This window comes from Sinocyclocheilus grahami, unplaced genomic scaffold (assembly GCF_001515645.1).
Source record: "Sinocyclocheilus grahami isolate Dianchi unplaced genomic scaffold, SAMN03320097.WGS_v1.1 scaffold440.1, whole genome shotgun sequence".
NCBI lineage: Eukaryota > Metazoa > Chordata > Actinopteri > Cypriniformes > Cyprinidae > Sinocyclocheilus > Sinocyclocheilus grahami.
This window is the reverse complement of record NW_015505619.1, coordinates 662,081-687,893: the sequence shown is the minus strand read 5'-3', so window position 1 is coordinate 687,893 and position 25,813 is coordinate 662,081. Positions and strand designations below refer to the sequence as shown.

Below are 25,813 nucleotides of genomic sequence, written 5' to 3'. Positions count from 1 at the left end.
TATATATATATATATAAAAACTTATACTAGTCAAAAAAAACAAAACAAAAAAACAAGCTCACTGAAGACAAGTAAACAGTCAGTGATTAAATAAGAATAGGAAACTAATTACAAGCAATAGGACAACAACCCTACAGTAGAACATATAAGAAATGCTACATACATTGTATAAGGTAATCAAATGCATAAAAACACTGCATATTCTTTACTGTGTAAATTAAATACATATTTTTTTTTATTAAAGTTATAAAAGTGATTTATTCAAGAGCAGTTAGAGATTTTCCCTATTTTGTTGTTTGATTAACATGAATGACAGACAGCAGGAATATTAGACTGCTGTCACTTTAACAACTGCCTGGATCCAATATACTGTTATTACACGCGTTTTCTCTCACAGCTGTTTGCATTTACTTAAATTACTGTGATTAAGAGGATACTTGCAAAGATGTCCATTTTGACACATACAAGGGTGTATTTAACCATTCAAGCCCTATAAAGTGGCAATAATAACTCAGTTCAATACTCCCGTGCTCTATGAGCACCGTCTTGACGTGCGTGCGCCTCTCTGACAGTGCTCAGAAAGTCTCTCAGACAGCGCATGCATATAGTGAAATGAGTTCTCTTTCGCTGCTGATTGTGTTTCAACGGCTTAAATTCACTTATTTTTAAAGCACAATGCTTAAAAATGCATGCAAACGATAAGTTTTCATGACCACATAGCATAGCAACGTCGCGTGAGCGTTTAACCGCGATAGAGACGATAGTCCAAAATCTCTGCCAGTTGACAAATTTCTACTGGTTAATCATGTCTACCGTTATATCACACACCCCTAATTTGTTGCATGCAAAAAAAATTATTTATTATTGTAGTGTCTTCTATATGTGACCCTGAACCACAAAAGCAGCCTTAAGACGCTGGGGTATGTTTTTAGCAATAGCCAAAAATACATTGTATGAGTCAAAATTATCGATTTTTCTTTTATGCCAAAAATCATTAGGATATTAAGTAGAGATCATGTTCCATGAATCACTACCGTAAATATATCAAAACTTAATTTTTGATTAGTAATATGCATTGCCAAGAACTTCATATGGACAGTTTTAAAGGCGATTTTCTCAGAATTTAGATATTTTTTGCACCCTCAGATTCCAGATTTTCAAATAGTTGTATTTCGGCCAAATACTGTCCTATCCTAACAAACATACATCAACGGAAAGCTTATTTATTCAGCTTTCAGATGGTGTATAAATCTCAATTTCGAAAAATGTACCCTTATGACTGGCTTTGTGGTCCAGGGTAACATATCAGATTTATTCAAACTCTGCATAAAAACGCCGACTATGACTAGTTGTTTTTCAGACCTGTACAGTTTAATCGGGTAGTTCTAGGCTAGAATAAGCTGCAAACTGGACCAGACTTTATGCTGATAATATAGGTAGACTGATTAAAGTAATGCTCAGTTTATGTCAGCATGGAAGATTTTGATCCCCTGCAAAAGATGCACAGCTACTCCTAGAAACTAAAGTGAGAGAACAAACGCTTACCATCTTTCTGATCAGCAATCATGTTAATTTTCCGGGATATCTTAGCTGGAAAAAAGAAAACACTGTTCTGAACATATAATCAAAGTCATTCATCTGGGAAATAATGGTTACTAAAGTTAAATAAGAATTTAAGTATTAATCAACCGGTTTAAGAGAGAAATAAGCAGGTTGAGACTAAATTTATCAGCTGGAGGATCATGATGTAGAATGAAGCCAAAGAGCAGCCATGAGCCCATCAGCAGCCTTAAAAAGAGACGTTTGTTCATCTAGTATGTTACAATCAGAAGCAACTCGATCATGCCCAGAAAATTGCATTGAGATTAGTGGCAATGAAACCAGCACCGATCAAGAGTCAGAACACCAGGAGCCTCATTTCTCTCTAAAATGTCTGTCATTGTGTGTGATCGACCTGTCTATGATTTCAGATGTTCAGTAGAGATCTGTGTGAAAACATGATCTGATCAAAATCAGAAATATGTTTAATGTCTGATATCATTTTCATCATCCTGTGTATTTTTACCCTTGAGACGCACCAGAGCGGAGTAAAAGCCTGTAATGTTAAAGAAGGTTAGAAAAAAGCACTCCTTCAAGAGACACAATTTCTAAAGTGATGAGAATAAAAGTTTTAATCTAAAATGTCACTGCAGTATTTACAAACCATTTTGTAAAAAAAGATTACAAAAACTTTTTTCTTTATATTAACATACACTTATGAATCATTCCCTACTACCGTTGAAAACTTTGAAAGTGGTAAATACGGCTCTCAAATAAGACCTCACTGGTCCACCATTTACTGGCACGCCTAACCACCAAGCAGCAGACACACAAAGCTCAAGTTCAGCTCTACTACGCACTTAAGCAAACCCATTTGAATTTGTTTGGTTAGTTCATTTGGTTAGTGCACAAGTGCCCATTAGCACAGAAACTGAGAGACCCAAACTGCTGTAATATGAACATTATACAGTACCAAAGTCATTGGCAAAAGTCTTGGATATCCGCTTGCTTGTGGACTTCACTGGAAAATGTATCGAATAGAACCAATCAAAGAAAACAAAAGATTTCCAAGGACAAAAAAAGCTGTTTTTATAATGTACCGTACCCTTGTCAATGAACTTTTGTTTGCTGTCTTCATCAGAATTGCATGGTGAACCGGAGCCTATAGCAACAACACAGTCTGCATAATAATGCGACACAGCCGATGGGGTCATATGTAACTTTTGGCAACTATATGCATATCAAAGTCAAATTCCTTGTAAATGAAATGCACTTAAGTCAGCACACCTGACTGGGATTCTGATGATGCTTGCAGAATTGTTTTAATTTTTAGCTGTGCTAAAGATTTTTTAAGTATAATAGAGCTTCACGTCCAATGCTCTGGCATTGCAGCGTTTGTCAATATGTCTGTCTATAAGTTGCAGTGTGCAATTTCTGCATGACCAATGGAATTGCATGGGTTTGGCGGGACTTCCAGTTTATTCAAACCATGCCAACAGGGGTCCTTTAGTTCAGTTTAGTGCTGCAGAAATTACTTTGCACCTTAAAAGGCACAGTCCACACAAAATGAACATGCTGTCATCATGAACTCAACCTCATGATGTATCAATATTGTTTTATTCTCTTTTGTTAAATACAAGGAGCTAGAATACTTGAAATGCAGACACATATTACTAAATTTCACATTTTTGGAGCTTGGCAGTATAAAATGAAAGTGGGTGGTGATTAATGAAAAACAAAGGATTTCTGTTCCTGCCTCCTTAAATACACGTTTAGAACAACAGAAGAGTGAGTAAATTATGACAGAAGCTTCATGTTTGGGGGAATTGTTCCTTTAAGGGTCTGTCAATCAACTCATCATAAACTACCATCAATCAATGCTCTCAATACATATTGTTCTACCAGTAATTTTGAGAGAGAAAGAAAGAAGAAAGAAGAAAGAAGAAGAGGGAATCTTTACCTGAAGTTGGTGATTTGCATCTCTCCTCTGGTGCGGCTGATGCATCATTACCATCACAAAGACCTGTTGAAACAAACAAGTCTAACCACACAGCCTGGCTGACTTCATGCAATAAACATCACGTAACACTTAAATAATAAATCAACACAAAAATAGACTATAGTGTTAAACAAAGAGAAAAAGAAGAATGCAGACAGATATAAAGAGAAGGACAAGACCTTTGATGAGTGCCATGTGACTTACTGAGGTAAGAAGAACGAAGCTTTTTCACAGATTCAGAATAAAAGTTAGAGAGGCCGGACATGCAAGACTTCTTATGCAGAGTGTCTTTACGAAACCACAGAGAGAGACGAATATTGAAAGGGTGAGACAAAACAATGAGACAAAATCAAATGAACAGCTAGAAGGCCTTTGAACTGACAGAGTCCAGAGACTGGATTCAGGGCAGATTGGACATTTGTTCTGCCTTTATTATTTTCAATAAACAAGTGAAGTCAAAAAAAAAAAAAAAAGACAATAAATGCACAAGAATGCACAATATTAGGGGTCAAGATAATGATTATTGCAAGTTAAAAATGAAATTTTTTTGATTATTATACTACCCAATTCCAACAGAACTGGAAGCTTGTTTCCGCCAGATGATTAAAAAAAAATAAAAAAGGTAATTGTGACTTCTGATTTTTTTTCTATCACAATTCAGACCTTTTTTACTCCTAATTCAGACTGTTTTCTCAGAATTGCAAGATATAACCTCCAATTCAGAGTAAAAATATCAATTGTGAGATAAATTCAGAATTGTGAAAAAAAACTTACAAAACAGTACAGATGAAAAATTGTGATTGATTACTATTAAATAATGAATAAACTGCCTTTTCAAACACCTCTTAAAATTGCTATTTGGTCACATAAACTGGCAAATTGGTCAGATTTTTTGTATCAGTGCATCACTAACAATAACGCAAAATGTTACGTGGCCTTAAATTCAGTCTGTTGGCATCTGTGTATTTCAAAGACTGAAACTCAGATGAGTGAACAACAAAAAGAACAAGCAAAGACAGGGGACAGAAAAGAAGAAACACCGGTGCCCCTTTTTGAGCATATGGATCGGATGATTTTCTAAGATCGGTGCAGATGGTTCCTCGGCCAGAGACGACCACCTGCAGTATGAAGGATGCAGGAGCATCACGGTCCGGTGACTGACACTGCTCAAGATGAGCATGTGCTTTACATTATCAGACAGAAACACAGACTGACAACATGCAGAGGTTATGATTATTAGTAAGAGGATGAAGCTTTCTCTTAGATGTCTGTTCACCTGCCGAGGGCTGTCTGGTTTTGCGGGGCGAGTGTGGTTGTCTGTGGTGCGGATCTGTTGAGCCATACAGCTCAGCTGTGCTCACGTTCAGAAGCACAGTTTTCTGAAGGTAATCAACCACGGCAAGTCCATTACCATTGCCAAAAGCAACTCTGTAAAACACACAACAGATTCACACTACCGGTCAAAAGTAAGGAATGATTAAGATTTGTACCAATTCAGCATTTATTTGATCAGAAATACAGAAAAAACAATAATATTAAGACACATTATTACAATTTAAAATAACTGTATTTTATTGTAATATATTTTGATGTGTAATTTATTCCTGTGGTGCAAAGCTGAATTTTCAGCATCATCACTCCAGTCTTCAGTGTCACATGATCCTTCAGAAATCAATATGCTGATATGCTGACTGCTTTTTTCTTCTTCTTATTATTATTATCAATGCTGAAAACAGTGTTTGCAGCTTAATATTTCTGCCAGCGGTGATTTACTTGAGAATTTAAAGTATGGGTATTATGTCAAAAAACAAAGTTGCACTTAAGCATCTATAAATAAAAAGTGCTATTTCTTAGCTTTAACAGTTTGCTTTACAACATTTGCGCAGCATTAATTTAAATCACAATTTCTACTCAAGGCTTCAGAACACACCAGATGTTAAACTGAAATCTCCATCCTGAAACGTGAAAATATTACATTTTAAATTCAGCAACAGTTGATTTTACGATTATTTGACATTTGTTTGTATATAGTTGTTAACAGACTGATTCAAAAATCTTTAGCGATGGTAATCAGATTTAAGAGCATATTGTGGCTCATAACATTTGTGCATTTCAATAGTGTTCAAGTAGTTCAAATTCTTAATTATTGTAATAAAGAACAATTATTCAAGCATGACTGCTAGGCATTAATATGATGGATCACGACACATAAAACTTGTCTGAAAGATAATGAACAGCTGTTGTGGAAAGGAAGTGTTTTTAAATGCTCAGTAAACACATCATATATGCGGTAAATGAGCTACTTGAATTTCAGTGGAGACCAGGAAAACTAGATGAGCCCCAGAGACAGATCCCCAGTGAAGACCTTGTCTCCTAAACGGCCATCGGGACAAGACCACGGGAACCAGATGAGTCCTCTGCACAATCTAACTTTGCTGCAGCATGGATCAACCTGCTGGTTCGTCTGGCCGGAGGAGAACTGGGTCCCCCAACTGAGCCTGGTTTCTCCCAAGGTTTTTTTTCTCCTGGTTCATTGGTTCCTTGCCGCTGTAGCCTCTGGCTTGCTTAGTTGGGGACACTTATTTCAAGCGATATCGTCGACTTGATTGCACAGATACTATTTAAACTGAACTGAGCTGGACGATGACATCACTGAATTCAATGATGAACTGCCTTTACCTGAAAATTGAGTGTTTACTGTTGTCCTTTTGCATTGACACACTATTTTCCTATATGATACTGTAAAGCTGCTTTGATCTGTATTGTTAAAAGCGCTATATAAATAAAGGCGACTTGACTAGTGTTGTCGTTTCGTGGACTTACAGGCCATATGCAGAGTTGACGGCCAGGCTGGTGATCTGTTGTGGCGGCTCCCCGCTGACCCACACCAGCTGAATGAGCAGCTCCACCTGGTAACCCGGAGACTGTTTGAGAGGAGAACTCCTGACCCTGGCCAAGTAAGACACAGGACACAATTAACTACATGCTAATATAAGCACAGACCAAATCATGTGGTCAAAATTACACAAGAAAAGACCATTTCATTAACATGTGAAGCGACCAAAGTCTGAAGCTTATGTTTTGTTGTTTTTACATGCTGCTTCGGGACGAGTAAATCTGAAATAGATGAAAACAATCTGACAAACAAACAAGACTGTACTTGAGACAGGGCACATTATCTCGCAGGCCGTCAGACGAGTTGTTGCTGCTGGTGGAGGGGTGGGACTGAGGCAGGCTGGTCTGAGGGCTGGATGAGGTTCCTGGGGTGGAAACAGCTGACGCCTGCTCGCCTCCGCCCTCGGGAGACTCCACTTCATTCAGCTCACACTGCATACGCACCTCCAGGAGCTGCAGACACAAGACAACTGTCATCAAATCTATACAATCATGTGCATGTTCACAGATGAAGATACGGATTTCCATGCATTTAATGGCCAAAAAAATGATTAAGTCAGGCTTATAAAGGCAGTTGACATGAAAGTAATTGTACTCTGCTCATAAGAAAAGAGTCAAGTAATTTTTCTCATACATTTTCTTCAGTTTGTCCATAAACACAATTACCTATGCAAGTCATTTAATATTTTAGCATTTTCAACAAAACTGACTGTCCTCATCTTGAACTGTGAGATACAGAAAAGTATTAAAATGAATGATATGGACAGAAAATGAATATGAAAAGAGGCTCCGCCCCCTGAGTGAGCGAGAGAAGGGGGGTTGGAAGAGTGCCTCGCTGGTTCAAGGCGGTTCTCTTAGAAGTCGGGGTGTGTACGGCGTGGGTTGCGGCTGACAACAGCCCAAATAAACACCCATTTTATATCAAAACGCCTCATCCTTGTCTGAGAATGCTACAATATATTAGCCTTATCTTATTATTCATTTTTTAAATTATTCTAGGTGTTGAAATGATTTTAGAGGTTGACTCTACAAATGAATTTACATATTACCTTGAAAAAATATTTTATATGAATTTGAATTCTATATATTTTTTTTCAAGGTAATATGTAGTCATAAGTCAAAAATCTAAAAACACAAAGAAATCTCCATAACTCCCAGAAACAATTGAAGGACACCTAACAAGTACAAAATTAAGAAAAAGAAAAGAAAGAGAAAAAAGGGACAAAGGAATATCTGGCGGAATAGAAAATATATAGAAGGGACATTAGATTGAACTGCATATGGTAACACTGTTATTAACTGTTATAATGAAATATTAACATTTCGACATTTATATACACAGACTTCTCTTGTAAAGTGACTCACCAAATTAATTTCTAATTCGCGCGATAATTGTACCGGTGTGTACGAGGCTTAAGTTAGCGTTAAAAATATATATAACTTTGTTAGATTTACAACATTGATAACTGTTGAAACGTGTCATCACAGTCTGTGAAAAGTATCCATAAGTAAGTCATTCATAGGCTGATTGCCTGAAAGTATAGTGACTCTTTAAAAACATTGATCTGCTTCAGAAACCTGTTTGGAAACAATCATTGGTTTATTTCATTGGTGCTGCTAACGGAACTCAAATGACACACTTCACCTCTACGGTCTTGTAATATTTATTCTGTGCTCCCTGAAGCGCTCAACCTGAGGAACTTGGAAGGGAGTTTGTTTGGGCAGAAGCTTACCATGCGGCGTAATAATCTGGGCAGGCTTGGCAGTAGCGCGTATATTCCATGTGGTAAGCGTGCCATCTGAGTGACTGCAAACAAACTGTTTCCCCTCGTGATGCCAAGCCACAGAGTGGATCGCCTACAGGCCAAACAAAGGATGAGTAATCAACCACAAGAGAAACCAGGTCAGGCAAACTATGGTTCATGGGTTGTGACAGCATATATGAGTCAACAATAATAAACATAACAAACATCTTAGTTCCGTTCCTCATTGATAACACAAACGCTTCTGAAAAAAGTTACTTCCCGTAGACTAGAGTTGTTTATTTGAGTACTCAACAGATATATCAAGTGATCTGTCCATTTAGCCACATGTCACCATATGCATGGTAAAAAATATTTTTTCGATGTTGTAAATAACACAAAGGTTACTGGAGTCCACTTCACAAAAAAAAAAAAATACTATTTCAAAATCTTTGATTATATATCAATATGCCCATAAAATAATGATGATTATTATTACTACTAAAATAAAACCAAAATGTAAAATAAAAAAAGAGCATTTAAGAAGAATTATTTTACATTACAACTGTAACAGGAAGGATGGCTGGAATTGTACAGCTGTTAATATATTTTAAAGTAAAGTTTTCTGCATTAAATAGAATAGCATGCAATAACTGTTGTGTTTTTGTGATCAGTCACTACTGTCACATCTGACAGTACTTGGAGTACATCCCATCTCTACTGCAGACCTTCCTTCCTTCCTTACAGAACGCGAGTAAGTCGTTTCGCTTTAAACAATGCTCTAAGTTTGTCCCCCACCTGCACATCCTACAGTAACAGTCTCACCTCGTCATAGTTGTACCGATAGTCAGCCTTCTTCGATTTCAAGTCCCACAGCACAACTATGCCACACTCAAAACCAATTAAAAGCTGCAAAAAAGAGACACAACTTTTCTGAAATGATGCAATTTGACAGCTGAGCAATCAAAAAGGGTTCTGTGGGAATATACTTAATCCCAAAGGGTCAAGGTTTCGTACTTTGCCTTCGTCCATAGGGTTATCGCTGATATGAACTACAGGTCCAGGGTGAGTCTTTGAAGAACTGTTGAAGAGAGGTGACAGTTTACAAGGAAAATATTTTGAGGTGGTATACAGAGATCATGCATGATGACCTTGAGTAAATATTTGTACATAAGACCTTTAATTAAAATCTCCCAAACCCAACAGTAGAAGAAAACACATGAGAATCACTGAAGTTCACGGTGTCGTCTAGACACTCACAGTTCGATGGCTTTGTTCCACATGATCACATAGCCTGAGAGGGTGAAGGACTCCACATTGACAATGTGAATGTTCCCTCTTTCCGTGCCAACGTACAGCCATTTACTCTGAAACGGCAAATGGCAAAACGTGATCCTGCCAAAGACAAGGAGAGAGCTGACCTTAATCAAAGTGAAATATCCCGTGATTCTCTCACATGATGGCGAACATTTGACTGATCTGTGCCTCGTGACACATTAAGGAGGAAATGGCAATAACAGCAGAGTGAAATCTGGCAAAATGAATGAGTCACGGTTGATAAATCATCTGGTATTACTGTGGACGACTGTGCATTACTGCCATTGTGTGTCTTCTGAATGGGACACCAATCAAGACTACATGCAACTGAGGACACTTGAGAACATTGTCCTGCCCTCTTGTCTCTGAACAAACATTCATTTCAAGCCTTTGCAAGTACATTGCCATTTATAAAAGACAAAAACCAGGTAAGGCCAACTTTTGTATTTTCTGAAGAAAATATGAGTGGTGTTTGCCTGTGCTGCCACAAAAGCACAAAAGCTTCTCTTTTGTTGATAAGTGCCTCTCATCAAGTAAGAGATTGATGTGTTCCCAAATGCATGTTAAAGCGACCCATTCTCAGAGCAGATGATATATATATATATATATATATAATTAGCGCATCGATAAGCACACCAAGTCATATCACAAGAGTTGCGCATGGTTTATTTGTATACAGGATGCTTACCTCTCCCGATTAAATTTAAGAGAATGAAGGATGGCTGGAAGTTTTTGCCTCAGATTCCACAAATGAATACTGTCATCTGCCAAAGTACTAACCAGCGCTCCCTATGGACCAAACAAACAAGAACACAATAAAGGACTAAAGAGCTCTACATTTGTAATTCATTACATTTTGAACAGATTAAAAGACTAAATATTCAACCAAAAGCTACAGGCAATGTCAGGGAGAGGGATAAGACCTGGAGAAAGTAAGAAAGAGGAAATGTCTATACAGATGGTCAGGGCAGAACTCACTTCATTGACAAGAAACTCCAACTGGATGACAGCCGATCCGCTCTCATGCTGGCAGTAACACTCCACTCCTGCTCGGCCGAATCTGTAGGCTCAGTTAAGGTACATACATCTCTGAACACCTCAGAGTCCCTGTTAAATGTGCTGAACACAGGATATGATGACTAGTGTATAAAAATGCATTGCATAATTAAAGGGATATTTCACTCACTCTCAGAGTATTTTTTTTCTTTCGAGATGATATGTTAGGCAGAATGTCCAAGCTGCAATTTGCATACAACAAAACTAGATGGTGATTTTTACCGCCAAGCTCCAAAAAGTAATCCATATGCTTTCAATTCTTTAGAAATCATACAATGTTTTGTGTAAGAACTAGTTGACAATTTGTATTACTCTTACACGTGTTTACGGCAAACAGCACTGATTATTGCATGTCAAATATGAGAAAAACATCTTGGAGCTTTGCAGTAAAAATGATCAGTTTTCATTACATAGAGAACAGCTCAAACTTTTTGACCAAGATTCTCTTTTTGTGTTTAAGAAAGAAAGAAAAAAATACGGGATGAATTACAATAGATAGACTGTAATACTTTACTGCATGACTATATAAATAAACTGCAAGAAGTCACAGCATCTAAAAATATACACCTTCATATACACCACGGTGGTGGTTGAGGAGAGACCCCCTCATATGATTGTAAAGCGCTTTGGGTGTACAACAATACACAATAAAGCGCTATATAAATGCATCATTCATTCATACATTTTAACATAAAAACTAGATGTTGAGAAAAAAAGTCTCTCAACATGTTCATGTTACTTCTCAACTACCCACAGACAATGTAAATAAGCCACCAGGGTTCGGCACCTAGAGGGAATCTGTGTTCCCAGAGGTCTGTGCGTCATATTACCGAGGGTCTTGTCCATTGACTTAACTAAATGGATTATACAAAGTCTTTAACCAGAGTCTTAAGTCTTGTCAGTGAATGCTGCTTCAGCCCTCTGGAGTAATGCACTGTAAATGCTCCCATAAACCCCTTCTCCAGCAGGACAACAACGACTGTCTCAGTCAAACAGTCATTCATATTCACCAGCAGCACTGTATTGCATTGCATGCTTTCTATATGCATTTACGCACAAATGCAAGTTCTAATCCATATCAGGTTGCAGATTCCAGTGTTTCATAATAGGTGAGGAAATTGTTGTGTTGTTGGATGTTTACGATAACAACAGTTCTTTCAAATCAGTTTGATCGTAATATGATCCAAGGAAAACCCACAGATACTTTATAGTGTTCACTTTTATAAAGGTTCCATAAAGGAGTTTTCTCAGCAATTCCATTATGCAGGATGCAAGAACCATTATGGGTTCTCCAAAGAACATTTCATTACATAGTTCTTAAAGAAATAACCATTAGAAGATCATTTTAATAGTCTAAAGAACCCTTTTCGACTGTAAAGAACATTTTGTCGAATGGAAATGGTTCCAATGGATGTTAAAAGTTGTTCATGGAAACTTAGATGCCAATTAATACAAAAAAGGCGAGTGAAAAGAGCCTGTGTGACCCAGGGGCGAAGGCTATCTCACTCTAGCAATATCCTCAGATCAGAAAGCTTCTTATCTGCCAAGAAGAATCACTGCAAAACAACATATGGGCGCTGTATGTTGTTACCTCAGGACATCTAACACACTTCTCATGCCAGGGAATGAATGCTAAAATAGTTGAGACTATAAACAGGAAATGGGTTTCTCGCCCGTGTTGAATCAGCGGTTTCCTGCAGCAGTGTGCTAATTTCCTCTTGAGTGACTTACAACTGTGAAGACTTACAAGTACACAGAACCAGCTTAAAGTATTTGAAGCTTGACAGCATCTAATATGTTAACTCTGTGTTCTTCAGTCACACGCACCCTACCACTGCAAGCTAATGCATCTCTGTTAAACAGATCAATTATGGTAAACAGCACTGGTAATACTGTGCACAGGAAAAGAGCCATTACACTGAAGATGAACTCACCTTGCTGACGCGACAGTTTGTGAACAAGACAGCACCAAAGAGTGCAAGAGGGCAATAAACTAAAAACAAGACGAAACCATGGCCTGTTTCATGCATTGTCATGTTAATATTTCACAGCTTCTTCATAAAACACACTAGAGATTCACTGATCTAGAAACTTGCAATTGCTCAGCCACTTTTAAATTGGGTTCAAATCTCTAACCTACCAATTTATATCCTCAAATATTACAAATTTAGTAAGATACCAGAAAATCATAAAAAGTCAAGGTTTTTTTTTTTTTTTAACACTTCCCTGCAGCCTCAGCCCTATTAATCATAGAGACAAAATTAGAAAAACAGATACATGAGATATTATGGACATCAAAAGCAGACAGGAACTTCAACATTTCAGCTGTAATTTTTGCAATGGCATGCACCAGCATTTTTTTATGGAAGCTAACCAGGACTACGGAAAAACTATACTGTTTTAGTCTGTTGTGTAGAACAAACAGTGTTCTGCTATATTATGTTATTTTGAAGGAAAATCGAACCTAGAAATATTTAATGAAAGAATGACAGAAAAGTGATTACACTAATGTTTGCACTCAGTGTGTGTGACTTATATTTACTTGTGTAAATACTGGGAGGCCTCACTGTCGAAGAACTTTACTACAACTGGCTTACTGAGTTCAATTACCCAAATTTAATTACCAAAAATTAATAAATGTAAAACTTTATTATCAGTTTCAGTTTTCAGGTAAAATGTTCATTTCGGTGCATGATTATTGGGGATAGCACTTGGCTCTCTCCTACATTCAATTCTTGAGATGCGCTGATGGGAAACCAAACAGGGATGTTTACACAGCAGGCTCGCCTTCAACATATTTGGCAAATGGACTGAATAAATAACAGAGGCCTGTTATAAATAAGTTGCAGTAGACCACTGACTCATTTTTTATTCATAACTATAAGCATCAAGCCCTTGACCAGCCAGTTTCTCCTCCGCTTAAGCCAGGGGTGGGGAACGTTGATCCTGGAGGGCCACTCTCCTGCAGAGTTTAGTTCCAACCCTGAAAAACCCTAGAAAAAAAAAAAACCTAAATTCATCCCGAAGACCTTGATTAGCTGGTTCAGGTGTTTTTGATTAGGGTTGGAGCTAAACTCTGCAGGGACACCGGCCCTCCAGGATCAACGTTCCCCACCCCTGGCTTAAGCTCTCTACGGCGCTGGATCAGAGCCCAGGGTCAGACAGCAGCTCTTCACATTCCCTGGGATCTGGAGCCCAACCGAACAAACAGATCGCTGTTCGATTCTATTACTGGATATAATGATCACCACGAACCAGCAAATAACACGTTTTCAAGAGAGACACAGAAGCTATAGAACTAAAGATAAATGCGGTCAAATATATACATATTTAAGTTTTCATTTTCCCGAAAACCAAATAAATTTACATTTACATTTATTCATTTAGCAGACGCTTTTATCCAAAGCGACTTACAATTGACATACAAGTTTTGGTAACTGAATTTAGGTAACTCTGTATGCTGTTCAGGGTGCCGTGTTCTCGGGTGATACGAGTCAAAGATGAAAAAAGATTAATATTAGAATGTGTCCTGCTTCATAAGATTTTTTCCCAAGCAAAAAGTAATGACTATCATAGATTTTTACCATGATTTACAGAATAAACCCACTTTGCCACTAAAACTACTGTTTTTTTACCAATTTCAATTTGTCAGCGGGAAGTTTTTAAAATATATTCAATTAAATTATAATCAAATTTAGTATGATCAATAATTATTTTATGTATTTTAACAAGTACAGATCAGAATAAGCATGTTGTTTAATTTTTACATAAATATATCTGTTATACTGAATGACAATTGAACATTATTTCACCCATATTTTCACAAAAGTTATTTGAAACATTAAAATCACTTTACTTGCATTTAATAAGCTTTCTATGTATATAAAGTCACTTTTGTAAATTCTATTTGATGCAGGCACCAAAATGGGACGTCTCATCTTTGACCCATATAGCTATATTAAGTTGCAGACACTAACGTCATCATTAATGAAAATCTCTATGAAAACAAAAAGTACCAGTGAACAAAACTACTTTTCCTGAAATTAAATTACTGGAATTAAAATAAAATAAAATTAATAAAAATTAAATAAAAATGCATGCAATAGACATTTAAAAAAATCTAACAAAAAACATCTAAACTAACACTTCATTATGAACAAAAGCAGATCAGAATGCATTTGCCCTATTGTTGTAGTTTTGTTTGTTTTTTGCAACAAATGGCTAACACTTGGTTGCATACTGGTGAATTATTGTTCTATTTAAATTCACCAATAAATATACATTGTGGGGAAAAAGTTAACGGACTGGTTGCATAAAATGTCAGTCAAATGGCCACTTCCTGTTTAAGTGGGCAATTCTTTGCCAAAATACAGCATAGTGTGTGAGAATAACTTTAAACAGACCATCCACTAAACACAGGCTTGAGATGAAAGCTGGAAAAGATAATTACATGTGCATACGTAAGGATCTGGATTCACTAAAATTAAACATTCCAGCTGGGCTTCAAACTAGGGCCACTTTACAATGAGTCAGTTTGGGGCCAAAACAAAATTCACTGTCCTGTAGAGCAGAACTTTGCTGATCTGTGAGGGTCCATCTGTATAAACTGGCCTAGAAAACACAAAGTTACTCATTGTGAACATATTCTTTAACTTTTTCCTTTGATTGTCTGGATCTTTTTTTTTTTCATTGTGAGTGACACTACTTTCATGACTATTTCTCATTACGATAACCCAAAAGTAATTAATAAAATGTAAAAACCTATAGTACAAGCATCTATGCTGATTTATAACAAAATAATCTAAGGCAGTACAACAATAATCGCTCTGACTTAATTCATTCTTTTGATTTTGGGTCAAAATATGACCTGGATTTGTTCTTGACAGAATCATTTCCGATTAATATTCAATATGTACATGCAACACAGTTATACGTGCTATAAGGAGCAAATTAACAAAGCTCTGTAACATTTCAAATAGGAAATCCACAGAAAAGTTTTACTTTCTATAGCATCATATTGTCGACCACAATGGGTGACTCACTTCAAACAACAGGGGCTTCCGCTGAGAGCAAACAGCCGTGCAATCTGATAAGCATGCTGTCATACTATATTCCCTAATAATACAAGCCTCAAGTGCAAAAGATTACAATGCAGCTAAAGCAGAGAGGCTTGTCAACGTTCCCTGCAACCCCTGACATTTGTTCCTGGGAACTAAGCAGTGCCAACAAGGCAGTAAAGCAGCTCTCCAAAGAGAGAACAAGGAGGAAAAGTGCATAGCAGAGGGGAGCTGACAATGAAGACGAGATGACATGGAAGGTGTGAACTAGTCAGAAAACTATCCAGAGGTCCAGAAACGATCAAAGCCTTACACACATGCCGGTTCAGCACAGCACGAGGTTGTACATCTTTAATAAAACTGCCATCGGAGCATAACTAAAATTCGGTCTCTCTGGCCAAGAGCTTCTTGATTAGTTCATTAAATGAGACAAATATATCTAATAAAAACACAATCTATTAACTAAAGGAAGCTCATCAAGACAAGATTGTTGGCCTAAAGTCTTGCTGGAAGGTTTGAAGGTTATTTATGCCTTAGAGTGAAAAAGACAAAGCCCTTAAAAAAAATTGTTTTTCTGTAATTCACTCTTTTTGTTTTATATGCATTTATTTGTATATTTTTAATATATTTTATATATATATTTTAACATAATTATAAAAAAAAATACAAATAAATGCATATAAAATAAAAAGAATGAAATACAGATCCATTATTATTTTTTAACAGCTCTAAAATAAATCATATGGGCCAATTTTATTATCATTTTTAATTTAATTTAATTTAAAAATATTGTATGAGGCTTGCACTTTCAATGACAAACTGAACAGAAGTAAATAATTCAAATCGCAATTATTTGTATGACAATTAATCGCCAGCACAATATTTGTGATCATGACAGGCCAGTTTTAAGTGGTTGCTAGGGTGCTGCTAGACATCACAAGACTGCTAAGGTGTTCTGGTTTGCTAAGGTGTTGATAGGCAGTTGCTAGGGCATAGCTAAGCGAACATACTAACATACTAAGACATACAGATACATAATGGCTTTGTTAGGGAGCTGTTAAGGTGCTCTGAATGGTCGCTAGGACACTGCTTGATAGATATTAAAAATATTAATATCTAATATCTCAGGCATGCTTCTTCAACATGCTTCGGCAAACAGACATGCACATACTGTACCACATTCATGACAAACTCTTTGTGCAATGCAAAAGAGGGGGGGGAAAAATGCAATTATAAAGCTATTTGACTCTACAGCTTGTACTCTCTCTCCCTCATCCAAGCCAAACTTCAGCCATTAGTAGGTTTCAGAGTGATAAAGTCGAGATAGGATCTGTCCAAACAAGATTAAGAACAGTAATCAAACAGGCCCTGGGTGCCTTAAACAAACTCTGGAGGAGTCTCAAATGGCCGTTATTTAAAGCACTTGGAGTTGGATGCTGCAGCAGAGAGGAGAGGGTCATAGATCACGAGGCAATCAACACTGAAACACCACTGATGATAATAAAAATAGCACTAATCAATTCAATTTATACCACGCTAAAGCCTAATAAAAAATTCTTCGAGCATGAATTGTAAAGCACCTCTGGCTACGTAAATAAGCAAGGAGCTCCAAAGATGGTATCAGTTTTCAGCACACATTTCCTCCACTTGGGAGGGATCTGGATGGCACTTCCTCATTCAGATACGTTTCTTAATCCACAATTCAGAGTGGTTTGATTAACGGTTATATACAGTATTAACCTGGTTAACTGTCTGCATCTCAAGGTTTCATAATTGGTGGTTATTTTGTGATAGAAGTAATATCGTAACAGAAATGTATACATTTGTGATAGGAAAATGCATAAAAAAGTTCATTGGAGTATTTTTGGTATAGTGCCACAAAATTTCAATGGAGCATTTTCCTTACCAAAATCTCACAGGAACCTCAATTTTTGTTATATCAACTTCAAATCTGGAAAATAACTTATGGTTTTGATTTTAAGAATTATTTTATATAAAATAACATTTTAGTACAGTACATTACAGAAAACTTTAACTTTTTTAGTCTCTCATTTTTGAAATGCTTTCACTTTTAGCAATAAGCCTTCTATAAAAAAAATAAAAAAAGAGAAACTTTAGGTCTGTATTCGGTGCATTTTCACATCTATGTTAAAAAACGAGGTGGCAGTTGAGTAGTTAAACCTAAGTAATTTAAAACGTGTTCTGAGTGGTTTTTAGTGCGTCACTACATGTTTACTTGCTGGTCCAAGTGAAAATAACCCACCTGCAAGTCCCTGTGATATTCTGGTCTCTAGATATGGCTCAGGACCCACTTTGGATATAATTTTTTTTTTGCTGAAACAAACATGAATGATGGATGTTTGCATCCTGTGCACATTTAAAAAGATTCCTTTCCACAAGTCGCCTAATTTGAGATTTCATTTACAATATCTCTGCAGCACAAACATGCAGGATACAAGCCAAAGTTTAATATTTATATAGTATATACATTTTTACATAGTTTTCTTTATATAAAAAAAAACAGAAATAATATATCTAATGTACTCTTTAGCACATTAGATGACGATGCTAAAAATGAGCATTAATCAATTAAAGTTCTATCATGCTAAAGCCCAATAAAAAATTGAGTTACATGCCTTCCAAATAAATATAATTATAACCCACGCCAGCAGAGACAAATTGCACCATTTTACACTAATCCTGCATTCATCAGCTCATTACGAAATCACTACGTTCATCATCATGAACATCTGGTAAACATTTTACAATACAATCTACACTCAATTTTACAGTAATACAAAAACAGATCTAACACACCTAATGTACTCTTTAGGTCAGAAACCTAGTCACATGCTTTTTAACCATATGTCACCTGACTGGTTAAAGTTCTTACAGCATCATGCAGCACTCGTCTTCAGTGAGACAGTTGTGAACTAAGAAAGGATGAAAGAAAGTTGCATTCTCAAAGAACTTCCTCATTTGGTAAACCACAGTGGCTTGTGGTATTTCTAAACACAAATGCAAAGAAGGCTTTCCTCATTCGACTGACAATGTAAAAAATGTGATGCTCGACTCAAGTTTTTCACGTTTTTGTGGGTTAAACACAGAAAATTCTGATTTCTTGGTTTAAGCATGTATCTTAAAGAAACACTTGAATGTTTCTTAAACACTTTTCTTGGCAGTGGTTGATTAAGCTATTAAGTCTTTACCATGCATAAAACTTCATGCAGCATAATCAGAACAAAAAGCATTCAAAAACAATCTATTCGTCAATTATTCATGCATAAAACCTCAAAAACGTTGGCTCCTTAGCACTGTAATTTGGAAAAACATCAAGCAGTGACGAGACTGCATATTAAAGAGCGCTTAACTGTTTTAATGCCGCCAAGCATCTCTAACAACAAACTGCTAGTAATTATTATAAAGCCAAGACAGCTGAAACTCCTCCAAACTCCTCAACGTCCAGCAAGGTTTCTATATGAAAACACACAGATAGAGACACAGGAGACCAGTCATCCTAAATGAGATATTTACTGTTAGTAAACACCTAATTGAGTTTGTGTCAGCTGAGCTGTAGGTGTTTCCCAACGCTGGGGGCAATGAGGCAAATTGATACATCCTGTCTTTTGATAAATAGCCCAATGGACTGAATGACAGTAAGCCCATCAGCTCTCGCTGCACATTAACACATCCAGGTAACAGCTGAGCAAGAGGAGAGAGCCAATCAACTCAACTCTCCACCACACAGAACACTGACCTGGTGGGTGGTTTGTGACTTTCCACAAGGACAAAATGCCATTGCTGCAGTGAAGTCTTGGGCGACCTACTGCACACCATTACAAAAGCGTAATAGAGGTGCACTCCCACGACCAAGATTCGAATCTGACAAGAAGTCATCTGACCTTCAACCATGAAGCCTTTTTTGGTATGGACGGGCGGTATAACTAAAATCATGTGTCATGGTGTATTTCACAAAATAGATGATGACATGAAATATTTTTGGGAAGTAGGCATGCATTGTGACACTCTAATTCATTTTTTATAATAAATTTGTATTCAATCATAAATCTGGAACAGTTCAAACAGACAGTTATATAAATTAGAAATAAATTATGACATTTTAAAAAGTTTTGAAATCAATTGATTAGACTTGCTTTTGATTGTCAACACTTAATTAAACCATTAAAATGGAATCCATAAAAATTAAAATGGAAACCTATGTATTAAAATGTATTAATAAATTGTTAAACTGTATAAATGTCCTTATTTCAATTAATTACGACACAATTTTTGATTACTGAAAATTTATTTAACAATGAAAACATAATACGGAAAAAATGTGAATAGAAAAAATAAAATTTTGAATAAAATAAAACAGAATTTGGGAAAAAAAATTAAACATTTTATAGGGCCCTAAAATTATTTTAACTTTCATTAAATTATTGTTAATTTGTGTACATTTTATTGTTTTTTGATTACAGAAATGTAATTTAAATCAAGCAAAAAAATAAAATGGAAAACACAAAAGTTGGGAAAAATAAAACCAATTTCATAGGGCCCTGAAAATTTACTTTAATCAATTTGTTGTTAAATTGTAGAATTTTCATTATTTTAATTAATTAGACATGCTTTTTGATTGCTGTCATTTGATTCAACAATTAAAACTGAATCTACAATGACTACTTTTATTTGTTCATATGTAACAATTATTTTCAGCAACTATTTACAGATTGTAAGAAAATAAATATGAAAGGTTTGTCTTATTCTCTCTCTCTCGCTCTTTTTTTTTGTTTTGTTTGCATTGTGACATTCTAAGTTATCTGTTTTGGATTTTGTGAAAACCATAAAAAATATAAAACTCTGGAGGAGTCTCAAATGGCCGTTATTTAAAGCACTTGGAGTTGGATGCTGCAGCAGAGAGGAGAGGGTCATAGATCACGAGGCAATCAACACTGAAACACCACTGATGATAATAAAAATAGCACTAATCAATTCAATTTATACCACGCTAAAGCCTAATAAAAAATTCTTCGAGCATGAATTGTAAAGCACCTCTGGCTACGTAAATAAGCAAGGAGCTCCAAAGATGGTATCAGTTTTCAGCACACATTTCCTCCACTTGGGAGGGATCTGGATGGCACTTCCTCATTCAGATACGTTTCTTAATCCACAATTCAGAGTGGTTTGATTAACGGTTATATACAGTATTAACCTGGTTAACTGTCTGCATCTCAAGGTTTCATAATTGGTGGTTATTTTGTGATAGAAGTAATATCGTAACAGAAATGTATACATTTGTGATAGGAAAATGCATAAAAAAGTTCATTGGAGTATTTTTGGTATAGTGCCACAAAATTTCAATGGAGCATTTTCCTTACCAAAATCTCACAGGAACCTCAATTTTTGTTATATCAACTTCAAATCTGGAAAATAACTTATGGTTTTGATTTTAAGAATTATTTTATATAAAATAACATTTTAGTACAGTACATTACAGAAAACTTTAACTTTTTTAGTCTCTCATTTTTGAAATGCTTTCACTTTTAGCAATAAGCCTTCTATAAAAAAAATAAAAAAAGAGAAACTTTAGGTCTGTATTCGGTGCATTTTCACATCTATGTTAAAAAACGAGGTGGCAGTTGAGTAGTTAAACCTAAGTAATTTAAAACGTGTTCTGAGTGGTTTTTAGTGCGTCACTACATGTTTACTTGCTGGTCCAAGTGAAAATAACCCACCTGCAAGTCCCTGTGATATTCTGGTCTCTAGATATGGCTCAGGACCCACTTTGGATATAATTTTTTTTTTGCTGAAACAAACATGAATGATGGATGTTTGCATCCTGTGCACATTTAAAAAGATTCCTTTCCACAAGTCGCCTAATTTGAGATTTCATTTACAATATCTCTGCAGCACAAACATGCAGGATACAAGCCAAAGTTTAATATTTATATAGTATATACATTTTTACATAGTTTTCTTTATATAAAAAAAACATTTTTGATAATAAATTTGTATTCAATCATAAATCTAGAACAGTTCAAACAGACAGTTATATAAATTAGAAATAAATTATGACATTTTAAAAAGTTTTGAAATCAATTGATTAGACTTGCTTTTGATTGTCAACACTTAATTAAACCATTAAAATGGAATCCATAAAAATTAAAATGGAAAACTGAGAACGAGAACAGACTTAATGTTAAAATGTATTAATAAATTGTTAAACTGTATAAATGTCCTTATTTCAATTAATTACGACACAATTTGATTACTGAAAATTTATTTAACAATGAAAAGATAATAGAATGTGAATAGAAAAAATACAATTTTGAGTAAAATAAAACAATAAAAAAATTATTTTAACTTTCATTAAATTATTGTTAATTTGTGTACATTTTATTGTTTTTTGATTACAGAAATGTAATTTAAATCAAGCAAAAAAGATAAAATGGAAAACACAAAAGTTGGGAAAAATAAAACCAATTTCATAGGGCCCTAAAAATTTACTTTAATCAATTTGTTGTTAAATTGTAGAATTTTCATTATTTTAATTAATTAGACATGCTTTTTGATTGCTGTCATTTGATTCAACAATTAAAACTGAATCTACAATGACTACTTTTATTTGTTCATATGTAACAATTATTTTCAGCAACTATTCACAGATTGTAAGAAAATAAATATGAAAGGTTTGTCTTATTCTCTCTCTCTCTCTTTTTTTTTTGTTTGCATTGTGACATTCTAAGTTATCTGTTTTGGATTTTGTGAAAACCATAAAAAATATATATTTAAAAATTCTACCATTGCACAATATATACCACCCAGCCCTACTCTGTAGCCATGTTTCTTTCAACAGAAACAATGGCGTGGTGTATATCTGAACATGAAAACACTCAGAAATAAGCTGAAGCAGCTTTGCTGTGTGTGTGGCTCTAACAAACATGCCCAGCAGGACCAGCGATGTTTGCAGCACGTGCGAGGTGGCTTTCTGGCAGATAGTCGGCAGCACCAATGATGAGACAAGCTCTGCAACATATGGCAGTGGAGCTGCTCATGCCACAGTGGAGATATCACTAATGAGCGCAGCTCCTCTAGGAATAAAGACCCTGCTTCTAGGAAATGTGCCTCTGAAATGAGGCTGCTTGTATACATGACTCAGTGAGAAACGGGCTGCTTTGATTTTTACCGCCTGGAATCAACTGACTTTCTCACTGATGACTGAGCATATAGTGCATTAAAGCATCAGTTTTGAAATGCTCAATGTTTATATGTTTTGCATTTTAGCCAAGCAATGGAGGTTCAAATTTAGCAAGGCCTGTCTTCTTATTAGTGGTTTTAGTAATGAGGTAGGGGCCAGGGGTTTCAATTAGGATTTAATTAGTTAGAAATTAAAATGGATATTACAGATGAGGTTCAGACAGCAAGACGCTGAGAAGCTGAAGTTGACAGCTGACTAACATGTGAATTCATGTAGTGATACCATGGTACAGTGATGATATCAAATGGTAATACTCTAATATTTACCATGGTACTGAATGATTACCACATATACATGCTCTGGTATTACAAGGACTATTTTATAATGTCTAACAAAAGCCCAACCAATACAGCCTGCTGGTTACCAGAGCATTCATGTTGTGATTACAATTAAATATGCAGAAAGCACATATCTAAAATGCAAAATAACACGCCTTATTATAGGGATAAAGATCCATTCCAAAAGCTCAAACATAACATTTGAAACATTAAAAAGTTGTTAATACTGTATGTAGATTCAGTTTGTGAAAATGAAACGACTAAATATTTATTATGAGTAAATGTTGACATATGTAATATTTGTTCATTAAACCATGTAAAAAATGTTACATAGTTATCAGATGTTCTCTTATTGTATTTTTGTGAAATATTTAAAGTCAGTTTTGTTATAATATTGTTTTGAATGGTTATTATTTACTATTTTCATAGCTTGATTCTTGGTGAATCGGTTACGGTCAGTTTGACCCACAAACAGTATAATAATTATTAATTATAACAGCATATAGAACCCGTGACAATTAAGAAACAAAAACATATAAAAATGTATTATAGATAATAACAAGTGAGATTAAAGGGATAATTCACCCAAAAATGAAAATGATGTGTTCAACAGAAGAAAGAAACCTATAGGCCTACATGTTTTACAGGATGAGTAAACAATGACAGAATTTCGGTTGTGTAGTGTGGACAGAGATCGTTTCTGAAACGCAGTGAAAATGCCAGCGTAGAGAAGGATCGTTTTCATTTTAAGACGCTGTTTAAAAACGAAAAACGCACTAGTGTAAGCAGGGCCTTAAACTAACTTGAACCATTTAGCTACTACGATTTTCCACAGTCGGCGAATTGGAACACAAACTATCCGTTCACACTAGCAAAGGAGCCAATCTGTTCTACAATCTGAATTAAACTACTAGACAAAACATTAAGCACAGGTATTTCTTGACAGACGAGACTGGCACGCCTTGAAATATGACATAAATGAGTCTGTCATTCTACCTCATCCTAACTTGAATCAGTTCCGCTCGTTCCAAAAAGTAATTTGCACGTTAAAGGGTTACTTCACCCCAAAATGAAAATTCTGTCATTAATTACTCACCATCATGTCGTTCCAAACCCATCGTTCATCTTCAGAACACAAATTAAGATATTTTTGATGAAATCTGAGCACTCTAAGACCCTGCATAGACAGCAACACAACTGAAATGTTCCCAGACCCAGAAACGTTGTAATAAGGACATCGGTAAAAAAATCCATGTGACATTAGTGGCTCAACTTCAATTTTGCAAAGCTACAAGAATACTTTTTGTGAGCAAAGAAAATAAAAATAAAAATTTATTCAACAATTCTACTCCCCGAGTTAACATCCTCCATCATTTTTGAGTGTACCAAGTAGGGGTGTGCGATATTGACAAAAAATAATATCTCGATATTTTCTGGGATTTTATCGATGACGATAATTAGACGATATTTTGCCGAATGTGTTATTTTGCTGGTACCTTAAGGACTGCCGAAGACAGCTGACTCCTAATGTTTTTAATATTCTTCATATTCTGTGTGGTAGTCAGTTCATACTGATAGAAATTAATCTTTTCCAATAAGTTTAAACTGATTTTTGCATTTTATGGGCATTTTTACCTTTATAAAGCCATTTTTTCTAGAAGTGTCCATTATCTTTTGAGTCAAATTCTTACATTTAATCAGGGAATTAGAATAATAAGACATTTGGGCTGTTACCGAGCAAATTAAATCAACACAGACGCTGCATCTGAAGTGGCATTTAGATGTATTTACACACATGTATTTTGTTTAATGCAAGACATGAATGCATTTAACCTGCAATTACAAATGCATAAATAATGTTTTGATATATTAAACATAAAACGTTGAATACTGATATTTGAAATGATTTAAAACATGAAAAAAATCTATAAAAAAAAAGAAAAAGGCTAAGTTTGAAATTAAAACCGCCAGCAGGTGGCAGCAAATCACTGTTAAATTTTCTGCCATCGTGTCTTGAATTTGTGATCATTCTAAATGCATTTTAATAGACTGAATCATGCAGTGAAAGAACGCACCCTAAATGCGCACACTCACTAGTCTAGACTTCACGTAATGTATGCGTGCGCTCTGTAGGGATGTTTTGAATAGTTTTTGCAAAATACTCGATAATGTCAAATCGCACATCGTTAAAACAACAATTACGATATTATCGCAGACGATATATATCGCACATCCCTGGTACCAAGACATGCCTGTGCTTTCCCCAGAAAGTAATCAAGGTAATCAGTGTTGCCAATTTAGCGACTTTGTCGCTAGATTTAGCGACTTTACAGACCCCCCCGGCGACTTTTTTTCCAAAAAAGCGATTAGCGACAATTCTAGCGACTTCTTAGACAAACCTTAGCAAGTCTCTGTGATCGCTGGTACGGACGCAACGGCGCGAGGTCAGCGCGCACGCACCTCTCTCTCTGCGTCTGCTCTGTTCAGCGAGCGGCTGGGAGGACCAGCGCCTTCAGTTAAAATAGATATTATGTTGCTTCTCTAATTTTACATGCACATATAGCCGAAATCACAATTGTCTTTTCTTATGTGCGTTTCATTTCATCAGACGATGGCTCAAATATAAAGCAGGATTTTTGTGCAGATTAACGTCTTGGAAGGGAGAGCTGGTT

At 35.7% G+C, this 25,813-nt stretch overlaps 1 protein-coding gene across 1 annotated transcript in view; it reads right to left on the bottom strand.

The window, feature by feature from the left end:
- Nucleotides 1-25,813, bottom strand: part of LOC107552017 (syntaxin-binding protein 5-like) — a 97,830-nt gene that overhangs the window by 20,997 nt on the left and 51,020 nt on the right. Inside the window, exons 2-15 of the mRNA XM_016233827.1 lie at nucleotides 10,471-10,559; nucleotides 10,181-10,281; nucleotides 9,436-9,570; nucleotides 9,193-9,256; nucleotides 9,001-9,084; nucleotides 8,126-8,290; nucleotides 6,699-6,886; nucleotides 6,362-6,487; nucleotides 4,815-4,966; nucleotides 3,743-3,826; nucleotides 3,500-3,562; nucleotides 2,645-2,701; nucleotides 2,513-2,560; nucleotides 1,546-1,590 (exon numbers count right to left, since the gene is read on the bottom strand). Of these exons, the coding sequence (XP_016089313.1) occupies nucleotides 1,546-1,590; nucleotides 2,513-2,560; nucleotides 2,645-2,701; nucleotides 3,500-3,562; nucleotides 3,743-3,826; nucleotides 4,815-4,966; nucleotides 6,362-6,487; nucleotides 6,699-6,886; nucleotides 8,126-8,290; nucleotides 9,001-9,084; nucleotides 9,193-9,256; nucleotides 9,436-9,570; nucleotides 10,181-10,281; nucleotides 10,471-10,559 (1,401 nt within the window). The remainder of the gene's footprint in view (nucleotides 1-1,545; nucleotides 1,591-2,512; nucleotides 2,561-2,644; nucleotides 2,702-3,499; nucleotides 3,563-3,742; nucleotides 3,827-4,814; nucleotides 4,967-6,361; nucleotides 6,488-6,698; nucleotides 6,887-8,125; nucleotides 8,291-9,000; nucleotides 9,085-9,192; nucleotides 9,257-9,435; nucleotides 9,571-10,180; nucleotides 10,282-10,470; nucleotides 10,560-25,813) is intronic.